Here is a 19,555-nt window from a genome sequence, read left to right as displayed (position 1 = left end):
GAAAACTAAATCTATGTCTTGTTGAGAATATCATATCTAATTACAATCCAATCATATTGTTTTTCTTAGAAAACAATATAACAATAAAATCAAAGGAAGTATCTGGAACATCGTGGATTTATCAATATTTATCACACAATAAAACAACATAAATCAATACAACTTTCCCTGTGTTCTTGTTTCTACAAAAAACACTTACATTTAAACAATAAATTGTGAGATGAAAATGTTCCTGTACATGCAATCATCAGCAAAATTGAACACATTAATGATAACTATAATCTGCAACACATTTTACTGACATGGCTTGTGTCTCGAAGCTTCGTCCGATGTCCAAAGCAGAACATGAAGGAAAATGAACTCAGTATAGGGTACCTGTCGTGGCATTATAAAGTCTTCTCCCCGTCACAATTATTGTACATAACAAAAAGATATTTTCAAAAGATTTTGTCCATGATTTCGCTAAATAAAGGTTAATTCCATGTGATGGAAACCAATAATAATCACCACATTTCCATTTAAAAGAAGACAACTTTCCTTAATTTGATCTGTCAAGATGTGTAACGATATTTTTAAAGGCATTAGATAGACATTCCTGCTTTTTTCTTCAACTTCTTCTCCCAGAGAGCCGACGATGACAAGATCAAACGGCTCGGCTCTCAGCTAACCCCCCCCCCCCCCCCACAGGCAGGAGCCGGTGACGGACAATAAATTGTTGCACCGCCGACGCTCTCCCCGGATTTCGGACAGGTTCAATAACAAACACTGGTTGTGGGGCTGAGACCAATGCATTTTTAAAGCCTTTCATCATTAGTACTTAAAGCAAATTGTTCCCGGGAAGGCAAAGCGATCTGCTGCCTGACAGCCCATCCAGTCCACACTCGTTTTAAATTGGGAATGGGTTCACAAGATAAGTACGCCGTGGAGTGAATCAGGTGTAGACCGTAACCACACAAAGGACTGCAGTGTGTCAGTGGAGTGATAGTGCACACATGCACACCCGTACACAATGTGACATAAATAGAAATAAAAATGAAGGTATTATAAAGGGCAACCCAAGGCTGTTCTTTCTACGCCAAACATCTCCGGATGTAGTTTTCTCATTATAGCCACAAAGAACTGACATCCTCTGCAGTGCAACAGCTCTGAACTGCCTCTCAGCGATGGACGGGGTGAGTCGAGAGCAGGAATCGTCTTTTGATTAAGCAACGGTAACTAAATAAACATTGGGCGTCCATTTCTGCACCTTACACACGTTGTCTCCCTAACAAAATGTATCTTGACCTCGTGCTCCAGGTTTCCACCGAGATACAAATCTTTACAAGCGCAATTTGACAGTTTTTTGCCAAATAACTGAAAAATCAAACCAGCGGTGATCTCTCGGCCCAGAACAATAACAAGCACCCCACGCTGTCCATTAAGGGCTCTGTAGGCTGAAGGTTTAGTAGAAGTCAGTTACTGAAGCACAAATTGGCTACAAAAGCTGTGAATAATAGCCCACACCTCCTCTTTTAGGCTGATATTAATGGCTAATACTTCCAGATTATTATCTCACACATCTTAACACTTTCTGAAGAAAAATGCTTAAATATGAATGTAACATTATTCAAGGTTGTTACAGCAATTGTAAGGTTCCAGTCCTATAGATACAGAGTCAATGTACATATCTGGAGTACTGTAAACTGGATATGAGCCTCTCTAGAGTGAGGATTTCAATTATTAAAAAAAATAAGAAAGCACATAAAACGGTGGGCCGGTTTCAAACACTCCCCCCCCGTGCAAGTGAAATCTGCCGGCTCTAAAATCCTCCATGTACTGCAGTTCAAAGCACAGTCCTGGGGACCTGACTTTAAAATGAATGTCTATTTAAAGAACAGCTGTGGCTCAGCTGAGGGCGGTGTTTAATGCAAAGTACATCGCTGAGCGTCGGGAAAGTGTTCGAGCTGATTAGAAAGGTCCCTGCCATTTGCAAACCAAGGGGTATTTCATCCCAAAAGGAGTGGATTAGACTTTTAAAAAACCTGTACAAGAGTGAAGGGTAGCTTTGGATGAAATCTGTGTTTTCTGCTTTACAGGTATTGTGGAACATAAAACAAATACATACCCCAAAACACTGATATGTTGTTGTTATTATTATTATTATTATTATTATTATTATTATTTACTCTCTCTCTCTCTCTCTGCACAGTATACATTTGCATCATCTGCCCCCCGGTGACTTTGAGCAAGATGCCCTTACCTTGAATTGTCAGGACCAATTGCCCACAAACAGATTCTCCTCTCCCTGACAATGATGTAACCCTACTATACATCTTAAAGAGTCCATACAATATCCCTGGATGCTGCAGTTATAGTGCTCTGCCATTACGTTTGTTTTCCTGCAAAAGGGCACACCAGTCGTTCTATAAATGGCAACACCGCGTCTCCGAGCACCACGGATGTAATGAGGAGTGTCAGTTGTGGAGATAAGCCGTGCTGATGGCAAGTGAACTGTCACTTTTATGGAAACTATTCTGTGCAGTCTGGGAATCACAGAGTCCACGGTTTAAATGAGAACATGGCTCCTGGGACTGAGTTTGTTTATGCCCCGTTATTATTAAAGCTCTGGGGAGCGGGTATGTGTTGAATACTAACTCTTTTGTCAGGTTGGGAGTGTAGGATCGCCACCACCGAAAACAAAAGTCAAATACACCCACCAAAGAATGGAGGAAAAACCCACGAACAAACAGAGAAGCATTAGAAAATTATTCATGCACTCTCCCAGACCTCTGTGCCACCCAGACAGTCTGAAGGCAGGAAAGACAGTTCACTGCAATGTACCAAAAATCAATAGCAATTTATTCTCTCCTTGGACTCTAAACAGAAAAAGTAAATAATCCTGTCACCTCTAGTCTGCCCTGAGAGCTCGGACAAAGAGCACTGTCTCGCTGCTGTGCCGCTGAGTAGTATAACGTCTGTTTTTTGCTTTTGTTGATGATCCAGAAGGGCCCGTTCGGTGCCTCTCTCAGCTGTGGTGCAAAATGGGTTATTCTACAACCGCAAGATGCCCATTAACAATTAATATGAGCACTGGCATGGATTATAACTATTATAATAATCCACAGCCATGCATATCTATTTAAACATAATAAAGCAGTAGACCAGCTTCCATGTCACACGCTTCTGTTTCCCCGTGCCGTGACAGAGGGCACGGCACAGTGTGCGACTCATGTATATGTTTAGAGATTACCTGTATTCTTTATCTTTGGGAATGACCTTGCTCCTCACTGGCACTTGCCAAAACATAATGCAATGACAGTGGATGAAAAAAAACCCTAGGTCTCCTTAAAATGGATCTTAAGAAGCTTATTTATTGATGTGTGTATTTTCTACTGGAGGCAAACAGATATTATGTGCTTTTGCCTGACCTCTCTCTCTAGGGGAATTTTGCAGTTCTGCCCCAATGTGATTCCCGAATCTTCGTTTACATACACAATAAATATGCATCTTCAACACTTCAAAACCGGATCAAAACCCCATTAATATCGACTACAGTGGCTCCAGAGGTCCAGTGTAATCACTGAAGGTCACAAGGTTAGAGTAACCAAGACCTCACCAATTCCAGAAAACGACAAGAAACAGACTTCAGCCGTCTTTCCTCTCGGAGCTGTCATGTGTGGCGCTTTGCCTTCCTCCGAAGACGGCAGAAAGAGCCGTTTTCAGTGCCTGCTGCAGAACGCACAGAACTATATCTCTAGGTATCTCCTTTTGAACCTTAAACAATCCTGACAGAGACAGGCAGGCGTACAGGCTTGCAAAACGAAATGCGCGGATAATCCTCATTTAAAGGAAGTGCCTCGCTGGGCTTGTTGCTGCAGTACGGTGTCCTGAAGCACAAGAAGAACAAGCCCCAGTCTCCTGGCATCTCTTGAATCTGCATAGCTTCCTTCTTCTCAGGGTAAATGACCGAAAAACCTCCCGTTGGCAGCAGCAGATCATGCTAAAGACACGGTGCGCTTTGATGTACAGCATGAAACAGGTTGGTAATGAGGGTTTGCCTTGTCTTACCCCAGTGACAATAACATGAGTACCAGACCCCTTCTTCAACCTTGCTACACCTCGGATACCCCCTACATCCTGCTCCTGGAAATTTATATGAAAAACTTAAACTTTGTCTTTTGATTCTTACTATTTTTACCTACACTTGCAGCAACAGCAAAGTAAAGATCAGACGCCACTGGCAGGACCTGCCTCCGTGCTCTGCAGTCTTGAAGAACAAAAGCTCTTTTGACCTTTTTTCTATACTTCCAACAGACTACAAGTGCCTGACTTGGGCCACAAGATGCTATTTATCATCACCGAAAAAAAAAAAAGCTTTCAAACATACTCAACACACACACAAATATCTGCAACTGTGAGTGGGGTGCTGTGCCATATAGGATAGGGAAGTTAACAGAGTAATGAAATCATCTTGAATTCCATTTAAAAAAAAATCCTTTTATTTCCATTCTGTCATTTTCCTGTGTGATCCTAGAAAGACAGCAATTTTAGGCAGTCTATCTCATTTCCATTAAACCCGGCATCTTGCTCCCCAAGGTCTAATGGCCTGTTTACAGACAGTTTATTTTCATTTATAAATGCATGTGCTTAAAATTTCTGGCATCTTCTTTTTCTATTAAATAAACCATCCCTCCGTAAATTGAGCAACTGCCAATACTGCGAATTAATAACACTGCCGGTTACAACACAACTCTTTGCCGTCGATGTACATCCCAGTAGTTATGAAACTGTCATCTTTATGCAAAATCTGCCAAGTGACATTGATTCCAGTGCAAACACCATGTTGCCAAATCCTGATGAGAGAATACAAAGGCGCGCTGTGACACTGAAACGTAGTCGATTTACGGAAAATAATGGAGTTCTGGGGGTAAGACAATCGAGTAAAACAGAGATGTTTAGAAAGCACTTCCATTGTCTGGGCACACATTCGGAGACCTCCTGGAAAGACATGGCAAATCAAGCACAACAAAATAGATATCTTGTTATGTTCCCATATCAACAATTCCTAATCAGGCAACAACCGCCCCCAGCACCGCAATGAGCTTTCAGAAGATCTGACGCGAGACCCACAGGACAAAGCGTCTTTGGCTCAAACCCCGAAACAATGATGGGAATTGCTCCTCGGTTTTGGCCAGAAGGGAAACATGTTCTGAACGGTCTGAATGCTGTGAAAGCTGCAGACCTGAGTAGGATATTGAGGAGAACAAAAGGCATGTGACCCAAACCATATTCTCAGGAATAAAGCCACGAGAACCAAACGGTGAGGAACAAACTTTCAGAGCTTTCAACTCCTGAAGGGACATCTTGCAGGTCTAAGTGTCCCAAATGTGGACCCATAATATTTTATGGAGTTTCTAAAATAACCCATATAGAAGTAATAGAATAAAACGAATAGAATGATAGAAAACACGGATTCCTTTTGAGATCCTCTATCAAATCCACAGTCAATCCTTAAACAGCTCGGCAAGTTAAAAAACATTCATTAAACCAGCTGTAAGGCATTTCAGTCAATGGTCATTCCCAGGACATTCCTATGAGCAAATTGCTTTGTTATTATACACACTCAACCCTCTCCCCCCCCCCACCACGACCCTTGCTCGTTTGTGAAATACAAAAGCTGCATAACGAAGCACTCACATTAGAGGAGCGCAGTCATCTCTCAGGGGAAATGCGCTGCTCACGCCATTTAGCCAGCAATCTGTCGGAAGAATGCGGCCGATTCCAATAACGAGCAACGTCAACGAAACAAAACACGGTGCAGCAATTAAGATGGCAGATTATTCACCCAGGTCAGAGGCTCTGGATAAGTCTATAAACACTGTTTTAGTTAAAAGGTCTATATTCCAGGTGAACCGCTGCATCATTAGTCATTTAGCGCCGCGCGGATCGAGCTGGCACAAACACGCTGTGATGAAGTGGGACCCGGCCATTGATGCTAACCCTGCTAATAACACATTTAATGACACACAAACTCCACACTCCATGACTGTGAACACTTTTTTCTCTCTCTCCCCATTCTGACCTCATCGTAAATTGCCCGTGATCTCTCAGCCTAACCAGACAAACAAAGACAACTTGAAAATCTGGTATCACAAAATGTAAGGACAATCACTCGTGCGTTTAACAGCCAACCGCACAATGGCCGTCTCATCAGAGGGATGCTGGTCCCTTGACACAACCCATTCTGCGCGGGTCTCTGGCTGCTGATCTCCGTTGCAGTCTCATTCTCCTTCACGCTCATACTCAAGGCTTTAAAAAGCTGTTTAACACCAATTCACTTGATCTGGGTTCGATCCGTCGCTTTTATTCTCTCTCAGCCGCCGCTTTCACGGACACAAGACCCCGGACTTCTACTGTGTTTAGACAAAAAAAACCTGACAAGTGTCAATACAGCCCGATCACACAGACACATCCCTGTCAACGCCTCGCATCACTGTAATCTTTGACGACAGATCAGATGGAATCAAAAGTATTTCATGGCTGCGCTGCTCCAGAGAATCAAAAGGCGCAATCGATACCTGTTGTGATTTTTCCAATAGAGTTGTGCTCCACTTGATGTTTACAGGTAGTATGCAATCAAGGCCGCTTAAAAAGAAAGAAAAAGACAACAATGAAAGACTTCAAATTGCTCACTTTTCTTCCTCAATAGGGATAAATGTAAGATTCTTATTTTGTACTGCACTTGTGTGTGCTTTACTTTCTATTCTTCATGTTTTACAGCCTTAAAATAATAAGGAGTTAAATATACAGATACACACACATTATTAAAAACAAAATACAGTTGGCAGTTTAGTTTTTTATTTTATTTTTATTTCTTCATCTGCTATCTTTGAGGACAACACACAAAAGTAGGTCCCTGCTGCCACACGCTGCTGCCTCGAGTTGATGACTTTGAAATCTTGCCTTCACTTTTGAGCATCAATCAATCAAACTGCAAGCCCCAAATCAAATCAGGTAGATTGGATCAAAAGCAATCCCATTTTGCTACATTTACTTTAGTAATCTGATCTAGAAGCTCTCAGTAATATTGTAATTTACTCCCAACCGTTTAAAGACGGTGCTCGGAGGCATTGCGTAGTCTGGGGACGGTAGAAGTAAAACATTTCTACGTCTCGGAGAGTGAATCTGCACTGGGTTTACTTGTGATAAATGGAAAGAGCAAAAACAGATTTGATGGCTTTCACATTGTAGTGGTCTCGTGTCAGTTTTAATAAAGCTGCCGTGCGTTTTACAAATAGGATGAAAGTCGGGCAGCATTCTGTTTTCTGACGCTCACTAAAATAATAAAACAGTAATAAATACTTAAAAAGAAAAATCTGATTACACACACACACACAAATACAAATGTTTAAATCAGAGAAATTGTAGAAATAGCAATCCACAAACCAGCCAGCTTCGGAAATTAAAATAATTAACTGGACAGGAAACGAACAATTAGGCTGGGCTTGATCAAAGACTTAACAGCTCACGGCAAGCTGCAAATAATACTCAGCCTGCATTCTGTTGGTTTGCTTTGTCTGTCTGATTTGATTCTCTAACCTCGATTCACTAACGAGCTCCAGGTTCCTCTGCCTAGTACTTGCACAGCTTCAAACGAGAGCACTATTAATCCCGGTGGCAAGCGTTCAGATCCTGCGCCCCACACTGTCAGCAGAGCTACAAGAATATAATGAAAGGGGACAGATGATGTACTCTGCCAGACACAAACTGCGTTATGAAATGCAAAATTCTGTAGGTGTCAGGTGATTGAGTTGTGTCTCACTTGTCCATGGCTTGGGTTAATTTGAGACTCAAGCAGCCAATAATTTAGCACCGTATGGCACTGACACAAGACTTGAAAAGCTTACATTTCTGTTAAGAATACAGAACACAGTGAAACAAGTGTGCTGACATATTTTGAGCTCTTAAGACATAGAGAAAGAGCTGAAGGAATCAAAATAAGATGTTGCAGGAAGGAGGGCAAACAGAGAGCGCGGTGAACTGCACTGCTGTTGAGCACTTGAGATGAATCAACAACAACAACAACAACAACAAACAGAAACTGGTGTTTATTTATGGCATGGTACACTTGTCCGCTCCAGGTATCCCTAACAGGCTGGATTGGACTGGTCTGCACAGTATTTAATTAAGTCAGAGTAACAAATGCATGTGTATCATGTCCACAACAGCTCTGTATGGAAAATATTACACTATAAGTCATGCTGTGCCCTTCATTTAATCTGAAAGGATGGTCGCACACAACTGGAGGAGATGTTATCCATCATGTCCGGCATGAACTGCTGAACAAGCTAACCTCGCGGGAAGCGCCCGCGAAAGGAAAATTGTTTTAGACTTTTTATTTCTCTTCCTCTCCTTCTTCCTTTTAGAAGAGACATTCCATTAAGGTTCACAGGTTCTGGAAACAAAACAAGATAAATAAAGCGTTCTGGCCGTGGCACTGCTACCAGATTTCATGGTTCACAGTGACTGAGTCAGGTTTGCCTCGAGATTGGGATACAGAGAAGTAAAAAGATACTGTCAGTGTTTTATAAATCATTCGTTCTACAGTGCCTTAAGCCCGATTTTATCCGTGTTACCAGCATTCCTCTGCGTTCAGGGTCAGAATCGTTCAGCAAGAACGTGCATATGACTACATGGGGACTTGAATCGAGTCTTCAAAATCATGAATGGCATCGACCACATCAAACCAGAGGAGCTTTTCCAGATCAGCAGGGACACACGCACCCGGGGACACAAATGGAAACTGGGCTTCAAGGCATTCAAGACAGAAAACAGGAGACACTTCTTCACACAGAGAGGCGTCACAATCTGAACAAACTCCCCAGCGATGTGGCTGAAGAGACAATTTGGGAACATTCAAAAACAGACTGGATAGGATCCTTGATCACTTAGTTATTAATGGATACCAAACGAGCGCGATGGGGCGAATGGGCTCCTCTCCATTGGACACTTATGTTCTTATTCGCTCATCAGACCATCTACACTGCAATTTGCATGCTGTCAGATCAGTTATACCGCAACAGCCATTCAGTGCATTAACACGACAAAGCGCTTTCTGAGAACTACTGTTTTCAGGAAACTAAATCAGAAAACGTATTTTCTTTCACTTTTTTGTGTTTACATGAAAGTCTTACTTCGGATCAATTCAACTGTATACACTGATTAAAGTATTCAGAAAACGCAGCTAAGTGTGAATTGGAAGGCAGTGCGTGATTTCTATCCTGTACCACAATATTCAGAGTCCTCATATGCAACCATTGGACATCTCACTGTGTCTGCATTTGACGGTACTCTGCATGATATATTACTGGATATGTATTGTGGGGTCGTGTGCAGGTTCATATCAGTGATAGTTTGCAGTTGAAGTAGTAGTATAGTAATAATATACATGATAAAGTGTTGTTGTGTGGTTGTGCATTGTGGGAGCCTATAAAGCAGTAATGTGTCATGTGGTGCAAGTTCTCTATCTCTGCTTAAGATTCACTACTTTAATCACAGTACACCAATCTGCACTTTACTGTTTCCACCACCGTGCAGCACACCATGCTCTACTGTGCTGTTACACCACAACACACTGATTTTAGCATGGTACACCACACCATGTAACAATAATATAATAATAATAATAATAATAATAATAATAATAATAATAATAATAATAATAATAATGTTGCAAGAGAACACAAATCTACAGGTTGACTTTTCATCGTGTGCTATTGAACAGCTAATCACCACGTGTAGGAGACCAGGGTCAAAGTACGCACATGCGCAGTGTGCTCCTTCAATAACTCTTCCAAATACCGAGCAATGACGTAGTTTGACAGTTGTGACAGGCTGGGATTCAGCATGTAACAATATATTCCTGTCATTCACATAGCTGTCCTCATATATACATGATTAATGGCATGATTACATACACAGGTGAGTCAGTGTGAAGCGGGTTCAATAAACACTAAGCATGCACGACAGCGCAATGTCAACACGACCTGTTCCTCAATAAAGTTTTTTAAATTCAAGCTGCTACCTGCGAAAGAGCGCAGTTCAAAGGCTGTTCGTACAAATAACGACACCTATTATAACAGTAACAACACTGCGGTCACATACCTATCATGCGGCGCAGGTGATGTCGGTCCCGGGACGGATCTGCGCTTTAATTCGCTGTCAGGCTGGTGTTTGTGCGCCTCTTCTTTACGACAGCCCAGGCCACTTTGCAGCAGTTTACCTCAACTGGGCATGCGCAGTTCGGGTGGGGATGTCTGGGAAATGGAGTTTTGTTAATGTGCATGTTCTTTAAACATTTTACAAGGCACACACATAATAATAATAATAATAATAATAATAATAATAATAATAATAATAATAATAATATATACATAGAGAGAGACCTTTTGTCTGTCCTATACTATAAATTGTATACTATACTATACATGCTCTATTGTGCTCATATTTGCATATTACACCGGGGTTATGGTGTAATAGCAGTTTAATTATTCTTTTGGGTGTATTTCCATTTTATGATCTAATGATGATGATGATTGTAATGATGATGATGATAATAATAATAATTATTATAATACTGACATATAATTATACTAACTTGCATATTATATTGAAAAAGAACACACCTGCTATTATACTACATGTATACACACGTGTCTTTACATACTGTATCCTAAATTATACTAGTAGTAGTAGCAGTAGTAGTAGTAGTAGTACATGGATAACAAACTACCACTGATATTAACCTGCCCATTACTATCTCAAAAATGATAAAAAGCACTGTCACATGCAAAGCATCTTCAGACACTTTAAATTGTTCTTCTTATTGTATGATTATCAGTAGTAGTAGTAGTAGTAGTGTTGTTGTACTGCAGACTCTTGAGCACCCCTCTTGATTACGTCACTGCAGGCACCAATGAGCGGCTCCTGCTCCTGCGAGGCGGCGGCGGAGTCCCGGCCCGTGTGTGACGGACGGCGGACCGGGGTGGACAGACTGGTCCCTTTGTCCCTCCGTGCCTGCATGCACAGCGCCAATCAGACATGCTGGAAGAGACCCTGGTCCCGCAGCCCCGGGGGGGGGCCGGAGACAGCGCTGCCAACGCCACGATGACGCATGCGGTAGTAAGTGGCGCTTTTGTTCCGTTTGCTTTTCTTGCATTCATGTTCAGCAATGCATGTGTGTCCTGTGTGCTTATTAAACTCATGCATGCTCGCCGTGCAGTAAAACAGAGCTAAAGCCGGCGGCGCGTCTCTAACGGTGCAACACAGGAAGGGGAAGCGGAGATGCATGTGTTGCAACTGCATGTTTTCCCCCAGACAGCGGTCAGTTCAGAGCAGCGTCCAAGTGCAAACCAGTGCAAACCAGTGCATTGCTGCGGGATTGGCACCAGTTGTCAATCTGGATTCTGCACAGTGTAAACAACTTCCTGTCATGCAATCAGTGTCATTGTCGTGATGGTCAGTGTGAGCTGGAGCTGTACTCTATGTTGAAATAATGTACTGAGTTATTTATACATCCATTGACATTTATGGTGCTACACTTTCTGCAGCCTTCTCTTGTGTTTGGCTAGGCCTGGCAGTGCACTATAGCTGGGCCTGTGCTGGAGCTCCTGCATGGTTACTCTATGCAGGAAGACACTGGGTCGATACACTCACTGCTGGACACACTAACATGTATGAAGAATGGCCACCTGAATTGTTTCTAATGAGCCTCTCAGGAGTCTAACATGATGTAGTGTTGCAACTCCAGGACCTTTCTGTGAAAAGCTGAAGAAATGAATGCCTATACTAATGCAATAGAAGTTAGATAGCCTGGCAGTGTAAATTAATTAGTGTATAATAGCTGTACGACGATGCAGCTTTTTTCTCTGACTCTTTTAAATTAAGGTGAATGCAACTTTGCTGTATGTAGGCTTTTAGTAGAATGATATAACACCCTAATTACTTAATTGCATCACCGACCAATCAGTGGAGAGTCTAACTTATTCGATTAGGGAGTGAAGTTGCAAATGATGGCTACACAAACATTTCTGAGAGGGGTGGAGGTTATAACACTGTCATAAAGTTGTGTAATGCCTTCTGATAAGGTGGTAACCCTGGTTTGTAGACCTGTGTTGTGTTCACTGAGCTCTAGACGCAATTGTGGAGATTGCAGTCATATTTTAAACTGCTGTTGTTGTTTTCTGGGTTTGTTTCTCATTATTCAGTTTGATTGTAAAGCCCCCCCCCAGCTTACAAACTCCTGATGTGCGCCACATTTTTACACACCATTAGGTTTACTGTTTCTATACAGGTTTTCCGTGTCTCGTGATGGCTTCATATGTTTAGTCACAAACCTGTGAAAGCTAATATATATCACCTATATCATTTTGTAGTGTGCTTGTATTCTCTCTAAATGTATCGGCAGTAGAGATCTGCAATACATTGTCCTAAGCAACAGAGTCAGATTTTGATACAGCAACAGTAGTCTGTACTATTTCCCTTAATGTAGGCCCTATACGTCATCAGCAACAAGGAATTCAAAATGCTGTGGTTTTAATAAAGTAATATCACGTGAGTTGAGCTTTTTGACAGACAGGAAACACATAAGATTACCTCTTATATTTGTTTCTTCCTGGAAAGCTTTGTGCACCTTATTAAAAGCGTAGAGCGGTTCAAAGCTGTGGGACTGGTAAAAGCTGTAAACTTCATTAGTATTCAAATTGAAAATGCATCAATGTAATGTTTTCTGTGTCTCTTCCAATGCAATGTGACATATTACAACCAAACTTGCATGGTAAGATGATTGACTAAACACGATTCAATTTACATATTAATGAGGAAAATGACAGATTATAATATTTAACTTTTTCTTTCCCCCTTAGGGGTATACCATACTTTCAAGCATTGATTACAAAGATCTAACAATGGGAAAGAAAAAGTCAATAAAATTACATTTCAAGATGTAGTCTCTGCCACCTTTCGCTCCATTAAAGATAGGAAGGCATTGTACATCATTGGTTTACAGAAGTTTTCTTTTTACTCTTGAGTATCAAATAAACAAAGACATTGTATTTCAATCAAGGAATACAACAAATCAAGGAATGGAACATGAAAAAACGGTTTGGAGGAATTGGTCCCACCTGCATGAATACTTTAGAAAATACTGTACTTGAATGGAATTTGCAATTTTGTATACTTTTAAAATTAGCCCAAATCTAGCTAGATACTGCAACATTGTTTTCCATCCTGTGTTAAACACTGGTTTAAAGGACGTGCGACGTGAATCCCTGAGATCTTTAGTTTTGATAAAGGTCCAGTGCTTGACTGTTTTAAACGGACTGCTTAAAATTAACAAATAAAAGCGACATTTGCTACTTAAACATCTGTTTTCCGGGCCACAAATGGACGCTCCTAGTTGGACCGCACTCCCAGACGCACATTAATAACTTTGTAAAATTAAAGAACCCTTTTGGCATCTCTGCCAGCTGTTCCTCCCTGTTTTGCTCTGGACATGTGCTGGCAAATGTGAGCCACTGGGGATCTCCGGCTAATCACACGCTGTCTCTTACTGTTGGAAAGGCCTCAAAATACAGCAATTATAACTCTGATCTAGACGCGTGTAGTAACCTACTTCCCACCCTTCGGCCGTGGCTGAATTGACAAGATGCCTGATGTGCCTTGTGCTTGAAAGGAAGGTTAATTAAAATAAATATATCTTTTGTATTTATTATTAAAATATGGCACATGGACAATAAACAGCATAGTTTCATATGGAGGCAACTAATGTTTTCCATATTACTGCATCTGTTACTGGCCTGAGTTTAAGATTTTTTCCTGTTTGTCTGTGCAGTAGTTATGTCTGAATATTAGACACACGCACAGTAATAATGTAAACCTACGCCACACATACACGAGTGCATTTCAGTGTATCTTTGGGGTTTAAAGGTATTAAATGCTGTCAGATTTAAAATCAAAGACCATAATCTGCATTGAGATGGTGGAAAATGAAGGCTCTGAAGTCGCTCGCATTGTGGATATTAATGTGGTTATTAGGGCACAGGTCAAATTAGGACGCAACTCTTGGCAGCACCCTGTTTTGTTAAATTAACCCCATTCACCTTGGCGAGAAATAAAAGAGACGGGAGGCTCCGAGTCAAGAGCACTGTCAGGTCCTCCTGCTCCCGCGCTGACAGGTCTCTGATATAAAACCCAATTTACACTTTTAGGAGCAAATCTATTATCCTTCAACCTAAGTTTAAAATAGTATGTGCATCAGCAAAATGATGATGAGTCAAAATAATGGCTTTGAGGATTATTCAAGGGCTGTTTTGTGTTACACAGTCATTAAAACGGTGTGGATGTTTTAATTCAAAGCATCTGAAATGAGTGGTTTCTGTAAAATGATTATTATTTCATGTTCTTCATGCTTGCAGTTACATAATAATACCCTCTGAGCCTATTTTGCGAAGGGAAGTCTTATGATAATGTTTGGCATTAAGTAGGGTGTGTGTATAGAGAATTGCAGAATTAATACAACTCTTCTTCCAAATGGGCCAATAGAAAGCAAGCATACTCAAAATAGTAAAAAGAAAATACTACTGATTTATTATGGACTCATTTCAATATAAATTCATGTCACTTTGTTTCACTGGTGATTGTAGTTTCTGTTGCCCGAGTCATTTTGTCACTTCATGTCTTAGTTTGTCTTCGTATGATTAGTTTATAAACATATCCTCCGGTTGTTCAGTTAAAGAAATGTCTGAAGAGAGATGAGTGAAGGAGATATCTTATTTGTTTCCTCTCCTTTTGTGTGTTTCGTTTACAAGACTGAACAGGAACTGTATAAAGATATAGGCCTACATATAACCGATAAATTGATATCGCAATTGTAAGTATTCAAGTGCTTGTGTTCTGCCGCTCGAGGGTGCTTGTGTGTGTTCGAAAGCGTCGGCCCGGGGAGCCACAAGCAGATGTGTTTGTTTCCTCTTTTCTCTCCGGAGAATTCCTTGCGGTGTTGGTGTCAGGTCCTCGGCCCTCCAAGTGTCATCTGAAAGGCATTTACGTCTGTCATTTAAAATATTCATGCATCAGGAATGCGCGGGCAATGTCAGCCCTCCTGGCGAGGGAATTGCGTAAAAGCTATATTTGCAGAGAAGGACTCTCGTTTTCCGCACGCAGGGGAGAGGGACAAGAGACTCTCGCGTCCGGGATTGAGCTTTCAACCCCCAAGGTGTGTCACAACCCTGTGGGGAAATGGTGGACGGCAGGCCGGCTCATTCCTAGTCTATAGCAACTCCAGATCTGTTCCCAAAATGTTGGAGGACTGGCCTAGACATTTTAACATTCATAATTATTTTAGTACATTGGATGATTAGGTGATGAAACTCTTTATAAAAAGGGACATGTTGGTTACTTTGATTCAGCTCACCTTTCACCGTGTTTTGAGTTATTATCTACAAGTTAAGTGTTCGGTCGAAGGTATTGGCCTAAATAGAATGGGTGGGGGTTATTTTTTACTGCCTAATTATGAAACGTCTCTGGATTAATTATTTTAATGGGAGGATGATGTGGAAAAGCCCCAGAATGCACTGCTTCCTGACTGCACTGTAAACCAACTGGGGAAAACTGTGGCTAATAAACATCTTGCAGGTAAAATTCAGTACAAGGGGTTTTATTGCATTACCTTTGATATTTAACTGAAATTATAGAGGATGAGCATGTTTTTTGTCATTTGTTTTTGTCATTTACCTGAAAAGACAAATGTTTGTTTTTTCTATCTGGACTTCAGTCTTCAGTTTTCTTAGAGGAACATTTATTTTATTTTTCTCAATGCAAAAAGCTCACCGAAGCCATGGTGAGTCCACGGCTTTATTCCACACTGTTTATGTAGCAACTCAACTGAGGCTGCAGTGGCTGTAGTAACCTGGACGTTTTACATATTTATAGAGTTGCTCTTCTGTTGCTTTATTAGTGTGGCGCCATGTACGGACGTGTTTGCTAGTAATTCTGTTTTGTGTTGCTTTAAACCCCCAGGAAGAGAAAGAAGAACCCAATATGTGCGCGATTTCTTTGCTTTCTCCTGCCGAAGAGATCCAGTTCTTGCACGCACGAGTCCGGGAACTCGAGAGAGAAAAGGCTGCCATGGAATCCGAGAACCAGCGACTCAAAGACATATTGGTTAACGGCAAGAACAGCTTTAATGAATTAATTGAGATCGGTTCTTTCCATCCATCCGTGCATTCTCCAATCATGTGGAAGAGTGTACACAGATCCTGCCCTTTAGTTTCTCTTAATTGAAAGGCTGCGCTGCACAGTATTTACTTGCTTTTGACATCGTTGCTTCTGCCTGCTTTCAGAGATCCCTTCCCTTCTGTCAACGATGAGGCAGACTCTCGCAGCTGGCGGTGAAAGGATCGCTCTTCCAGATTTCCTCGTCAGTGATAAAGATTGCATGACAACACGCTCGAGCAGCGCCTGCAGCTCCCCCTCGCTCCCGGCTTTTTCTCCGACCAGAGAATCGGGGAACAAGCAGAACTTGCGCTCTCAGGGGCATATAACCAACTGTGTGAGTCTATTAATAACAGATCAGTAAATCTTTCATGTTTGTTACCGGTTTAATGTTTTTGTGTCACATCTTTTCAAATTTGCATGTCAGTAATTCTTCTAATTTCTTCCCCATTTATAAATTATACAAAATAATTTTAACGGTACTGCCATCACTTGCGGAAGACGGATCTCAACCCGTAATGTACGATACATCTGACTGTGGCTCGGGACGATTTTCCGTGAGTTCCAGCTCGGGTTGAACGGTGTGTTTGTCGTGTGAGCTCAGGTGGAGCTGTACCCGGGGTCTGGCGTGTTCTGCGAGACCATGGTGTGGAGGGCGGCCACACAGGCCCACTCGGCCACGGCCATGGCCCGGACGCTGCTGCTCGGGGTGTTCGACATGGACACGCTGCTGAGGAGCAACCTGCGCGGCGGAAAGAGCAAGCGGGCCAACTACAGCGACCAGAAAGAGGGCTTGGACCCGGCCAAGCTGGACGCCATCTACAGTGCGGACAAAAAGACTAAGAGTCTCTCTTCTTCTGTCTCTCTCCCTCTCTCTCTCTCTTTAAATACAGTGAAAACAAATAATTTCTCAAAAAAAATCTGCATCCGTATATAATCATTTATGTAGCAGTAGATGTTGTAATTAAATATGAAGCAGTGATATAAGGAATGTCTGTCAGATGCCTAACAATTAAAAAACGTTTTGGCGTATATTGGAAAAATTGTTACGTCACGTTTTTTAATTAATTGTATAAAAAAGATTCTGTCCAGCTACACTCATTCTGTTTTAAATGTACTATTACTATTATTTATTTCTCTCCTTGCTCTCCTTTCAGATGCTACGATGGCGAAATTCCCAAATGCAAGAAAAGGACAGATTGGTGTTGGTATCAACTCAAAACTGTCTGAAATCCGGTTCAGGTGTCGGAAAGCCAAACGGGAAAAGGATTACTATTGACTTTTGGATTTTATTTATAATTTATTTTGGCCGACCGAGCCGTCGCATTTTGGTTTGATCTTTGCCGGTTCACAGACAAAAGACCATGAATGAGGGAAAAACTGCAGTTTGTTGATTTTGAATGCGTTGTGGATCCCAAGAAATGCCAGATCCTGAAAAAAAGCCTTCCTTTAGTTTTTTTCAAAGACATTTTGTTGACGTTGAGCCTTAGGATTAAAAAAGGAAAAAACAATAAAAAAACAAAGTTCATGATCATATATACAATTATTTTCTTTACTGTGTGGTACTGTAGCAGTAAAGACCCTGTGTTATGGCGTTAAGCTCTCAACGCTGTCTTGAAGACTTCTGAATGTGTTCAGAGAAGGCCTGATTTTCCACCGCACTGTGAGCGACTGGATCGGTCATCTCTGTCTGTCATGGACTGCAGCAGCATTGGCCACACAATACCTTCATGACCCCCCGGCCCGCGCTCCACGTTTTTCATCTCAAAAGGACCCGTTGGATTGAGTATCTGACCTTTTGCCCGATAGACCGTTGTGTGGTTCTGTCCACAAGATAACAGTGCGAACGCTTTTGTGCACACTTTCTCTGACTTTGCAGAACTGGTTTGCTCATGAAACATTGTAGAGATTTGTAGCTTTTTTACTTGTGATCATTTGTTGTTGTTTGTTTTTTCTTCCCCTCTCTCCATGTCCTGTTATGTGCAGTTATGCCCCCCTGAAATGATAACCATTTGAATATTCACAAATACATAAGAGTTAATTGAGTCATGTTTCCATTTTTCAAAATACATAAAACTAAAAATATTTCTCATGATTGGCAGTTTTAATTATGGATTTTAAACGTATCACCATACATGCTACATGAATGGTGTATCGTATTGTACTGAGAAGTATCGCGATTCATCGATACACAGAGATCTGAGAAAGTAAATCTCGTGGCGGTTTAACTCCCAGGCCTAATAGTCGCCTCCCCTCCAGGCAATATAGTTGTAACAGCAGCAAGCAGATCAGAAAGCTCTTAAACGGTGCTCCTGGCAGCGGTCTTCCCTCTGGTGGGGGGCTGCTATTGAGGCCAAAGCCTGCACCCCCACTGTAGCTTTCACCGAAATGTCACATTAGGTCCCTGCAATCCAACACTAACCCTAACCTTAACGAAAGTTCACTGGTAACCCTCACCCCAACCCGGACATGTAACCCTAAGTTCATCACTAAACTTAAATTTTAACTAAATTAGTCAAACAATCAACCCCCCCCCCAACCCAATATGTGGATTCTTTCTGATGAAATGTGATCTTTAAATACACAAGCATATGCAAATGCAACATCTGAGCATTTCCCTGTGGGGACGTTCCTCCTCCACAAAATCCATCTCCACTTTATGAGAGCCCAGCTGTCTGGCGAAGTGATGTCGGCTGAAGTGCGTCTCAGGAAGACACCTATTTATCTCCAAAACTTTCCTCCAGTAGGACACTTTGGGATGAAGTTTTAATCACTTAATGGCTCGGTCAGGATCGCCGGTCCCTGGCAGTGCAGACGAGAGCACAGAGAGAAGAAGGCTTTCTCCGCAGCCTTCCTCCCATCATGTGTCAGGCGTTGTAATCACCGCCGTGCCCTCCAGTGTTACAAGTATGACCACGAGAGCCAAAATCATTGTGCGGCTGACACTCTCCTGACGAAAGGTTAATTGGCTCGGAAATAAATGCATTACTTAATGACTTTGCTGAAGTAGGGGTTGCTTTCGCGCTAAAAAGGCCGTCTGATGTTATTTGTGCAAACATGCCAATCTTGCGTCCTGCTGAGGAGCGCTTTACATTTAATTTAAAATCTGAAGGACAGTCTCTCTTCCAGCGAGACTGCTTTTGTCTTCAGGAATGAACACGGAGGAGGCGTGTTTGAACTGTGATATTTGTTATGTTAAGAAGAATCTCTGTGTGAAGCACATACGGAAATAAAGCCTCTCGCAACATAATGCGTGTGCGCATGCATTGATATCAAGGTCTGTGAAGTGTACCTAGTTTTCGGATGT

At 41.7% G+C, this 19,555-nt stretch overlaps 2 protein-coding genes across 4 annotated transcripts in view; one reads left to right on the top strand and one right to left on the bottom strand.

The window, feature by feature from the left end:
* Positions 1-10,260, bottom strand: part of prkn (parkin RBR E3 ubiquitin protein ligase) — a 111,454-nt gene extending 101,194 nt beyond the window's left edge. For all 3 annotated transcript variants that reach the window (XM_066696473.1, XM_066696474.1, XM_066696476.1), the window contains exon 1: positions 10,144-10,260. In XM_066696473.1, the coding sequence (XP_066552570.1) occupies positions 10,144-10,150 (7 nt within the window). In that variant the 5' untranslated portion in view covers positions 10,151-10,260. The remainder of the gene's footprint in view (positions 1-10,143) is intronic.
* Positions 10,261-10,943: 683 nt separating this feature from the next.
* LOC136718747 (uncharacterized) lies at positions 10,944-18,293 on the top strand. The gene is made up of 5 exons (XM_066696472.1): positions 10,944-11,160; positions 16,054-16,204; positions 16,377-16,585; positions 16,853-17,072; positions 17,406-18,293. Exons 1-5 carry the CDS (start codon positions 11,080-11,082, stop codon positions 17,525-17,527), a joined length of 783 nt encoding a protein of 260 aa, XP_066552569.1. The 5' UTR covers positions 10,944-11,079; the 3' UTR covers positions 17,528-18,293.
* Positions 18,294-19,555: the final 1,262 nt, after the last annotated feature.

Source organism: Amia ocellicauda, chromosome 23 (genome assembly GCF_036373705.1).
Source record: "Amia ocellicauda isolate fAmiCal2 chromosome 23, fAmiCal2.hap1, whole genome shotgun sequence".
Lineage (NCBI taxonomy): Eukaryota > Metazoa > Chordata > Actinopteri > Amiiformes > Amiidae > Amia > Amia ocellicauda.
Note: the sequence above shows the minus strand (reverse complement) of the source record. Positions and strands in the feature narration are given on the sequence as shown.

Coding starts and splice junctions, on each gene's coding strand:
- LOC136718747 (XM_066696472.1), top strand. CDS start 11,080: ATGCTGGAAGAGACCCTGGTCCCGCAGCCCCGGGGGGGGGCCGGAGAC. Junction 16,586..16,852: donor AGGGGCATATAACCAACTGT/GTGAGTCTATTA, acceptor GTGTGAGCTCAG/GTGGAGCTGTACCCGGGGTC. Junction 17,073..17,405: donor CAAGCTGGACGCCATCTACA/GTGCGGACAAAA, acceptor CTCTCCTTTCAG/ATGCTACGATGGCGAAATTC.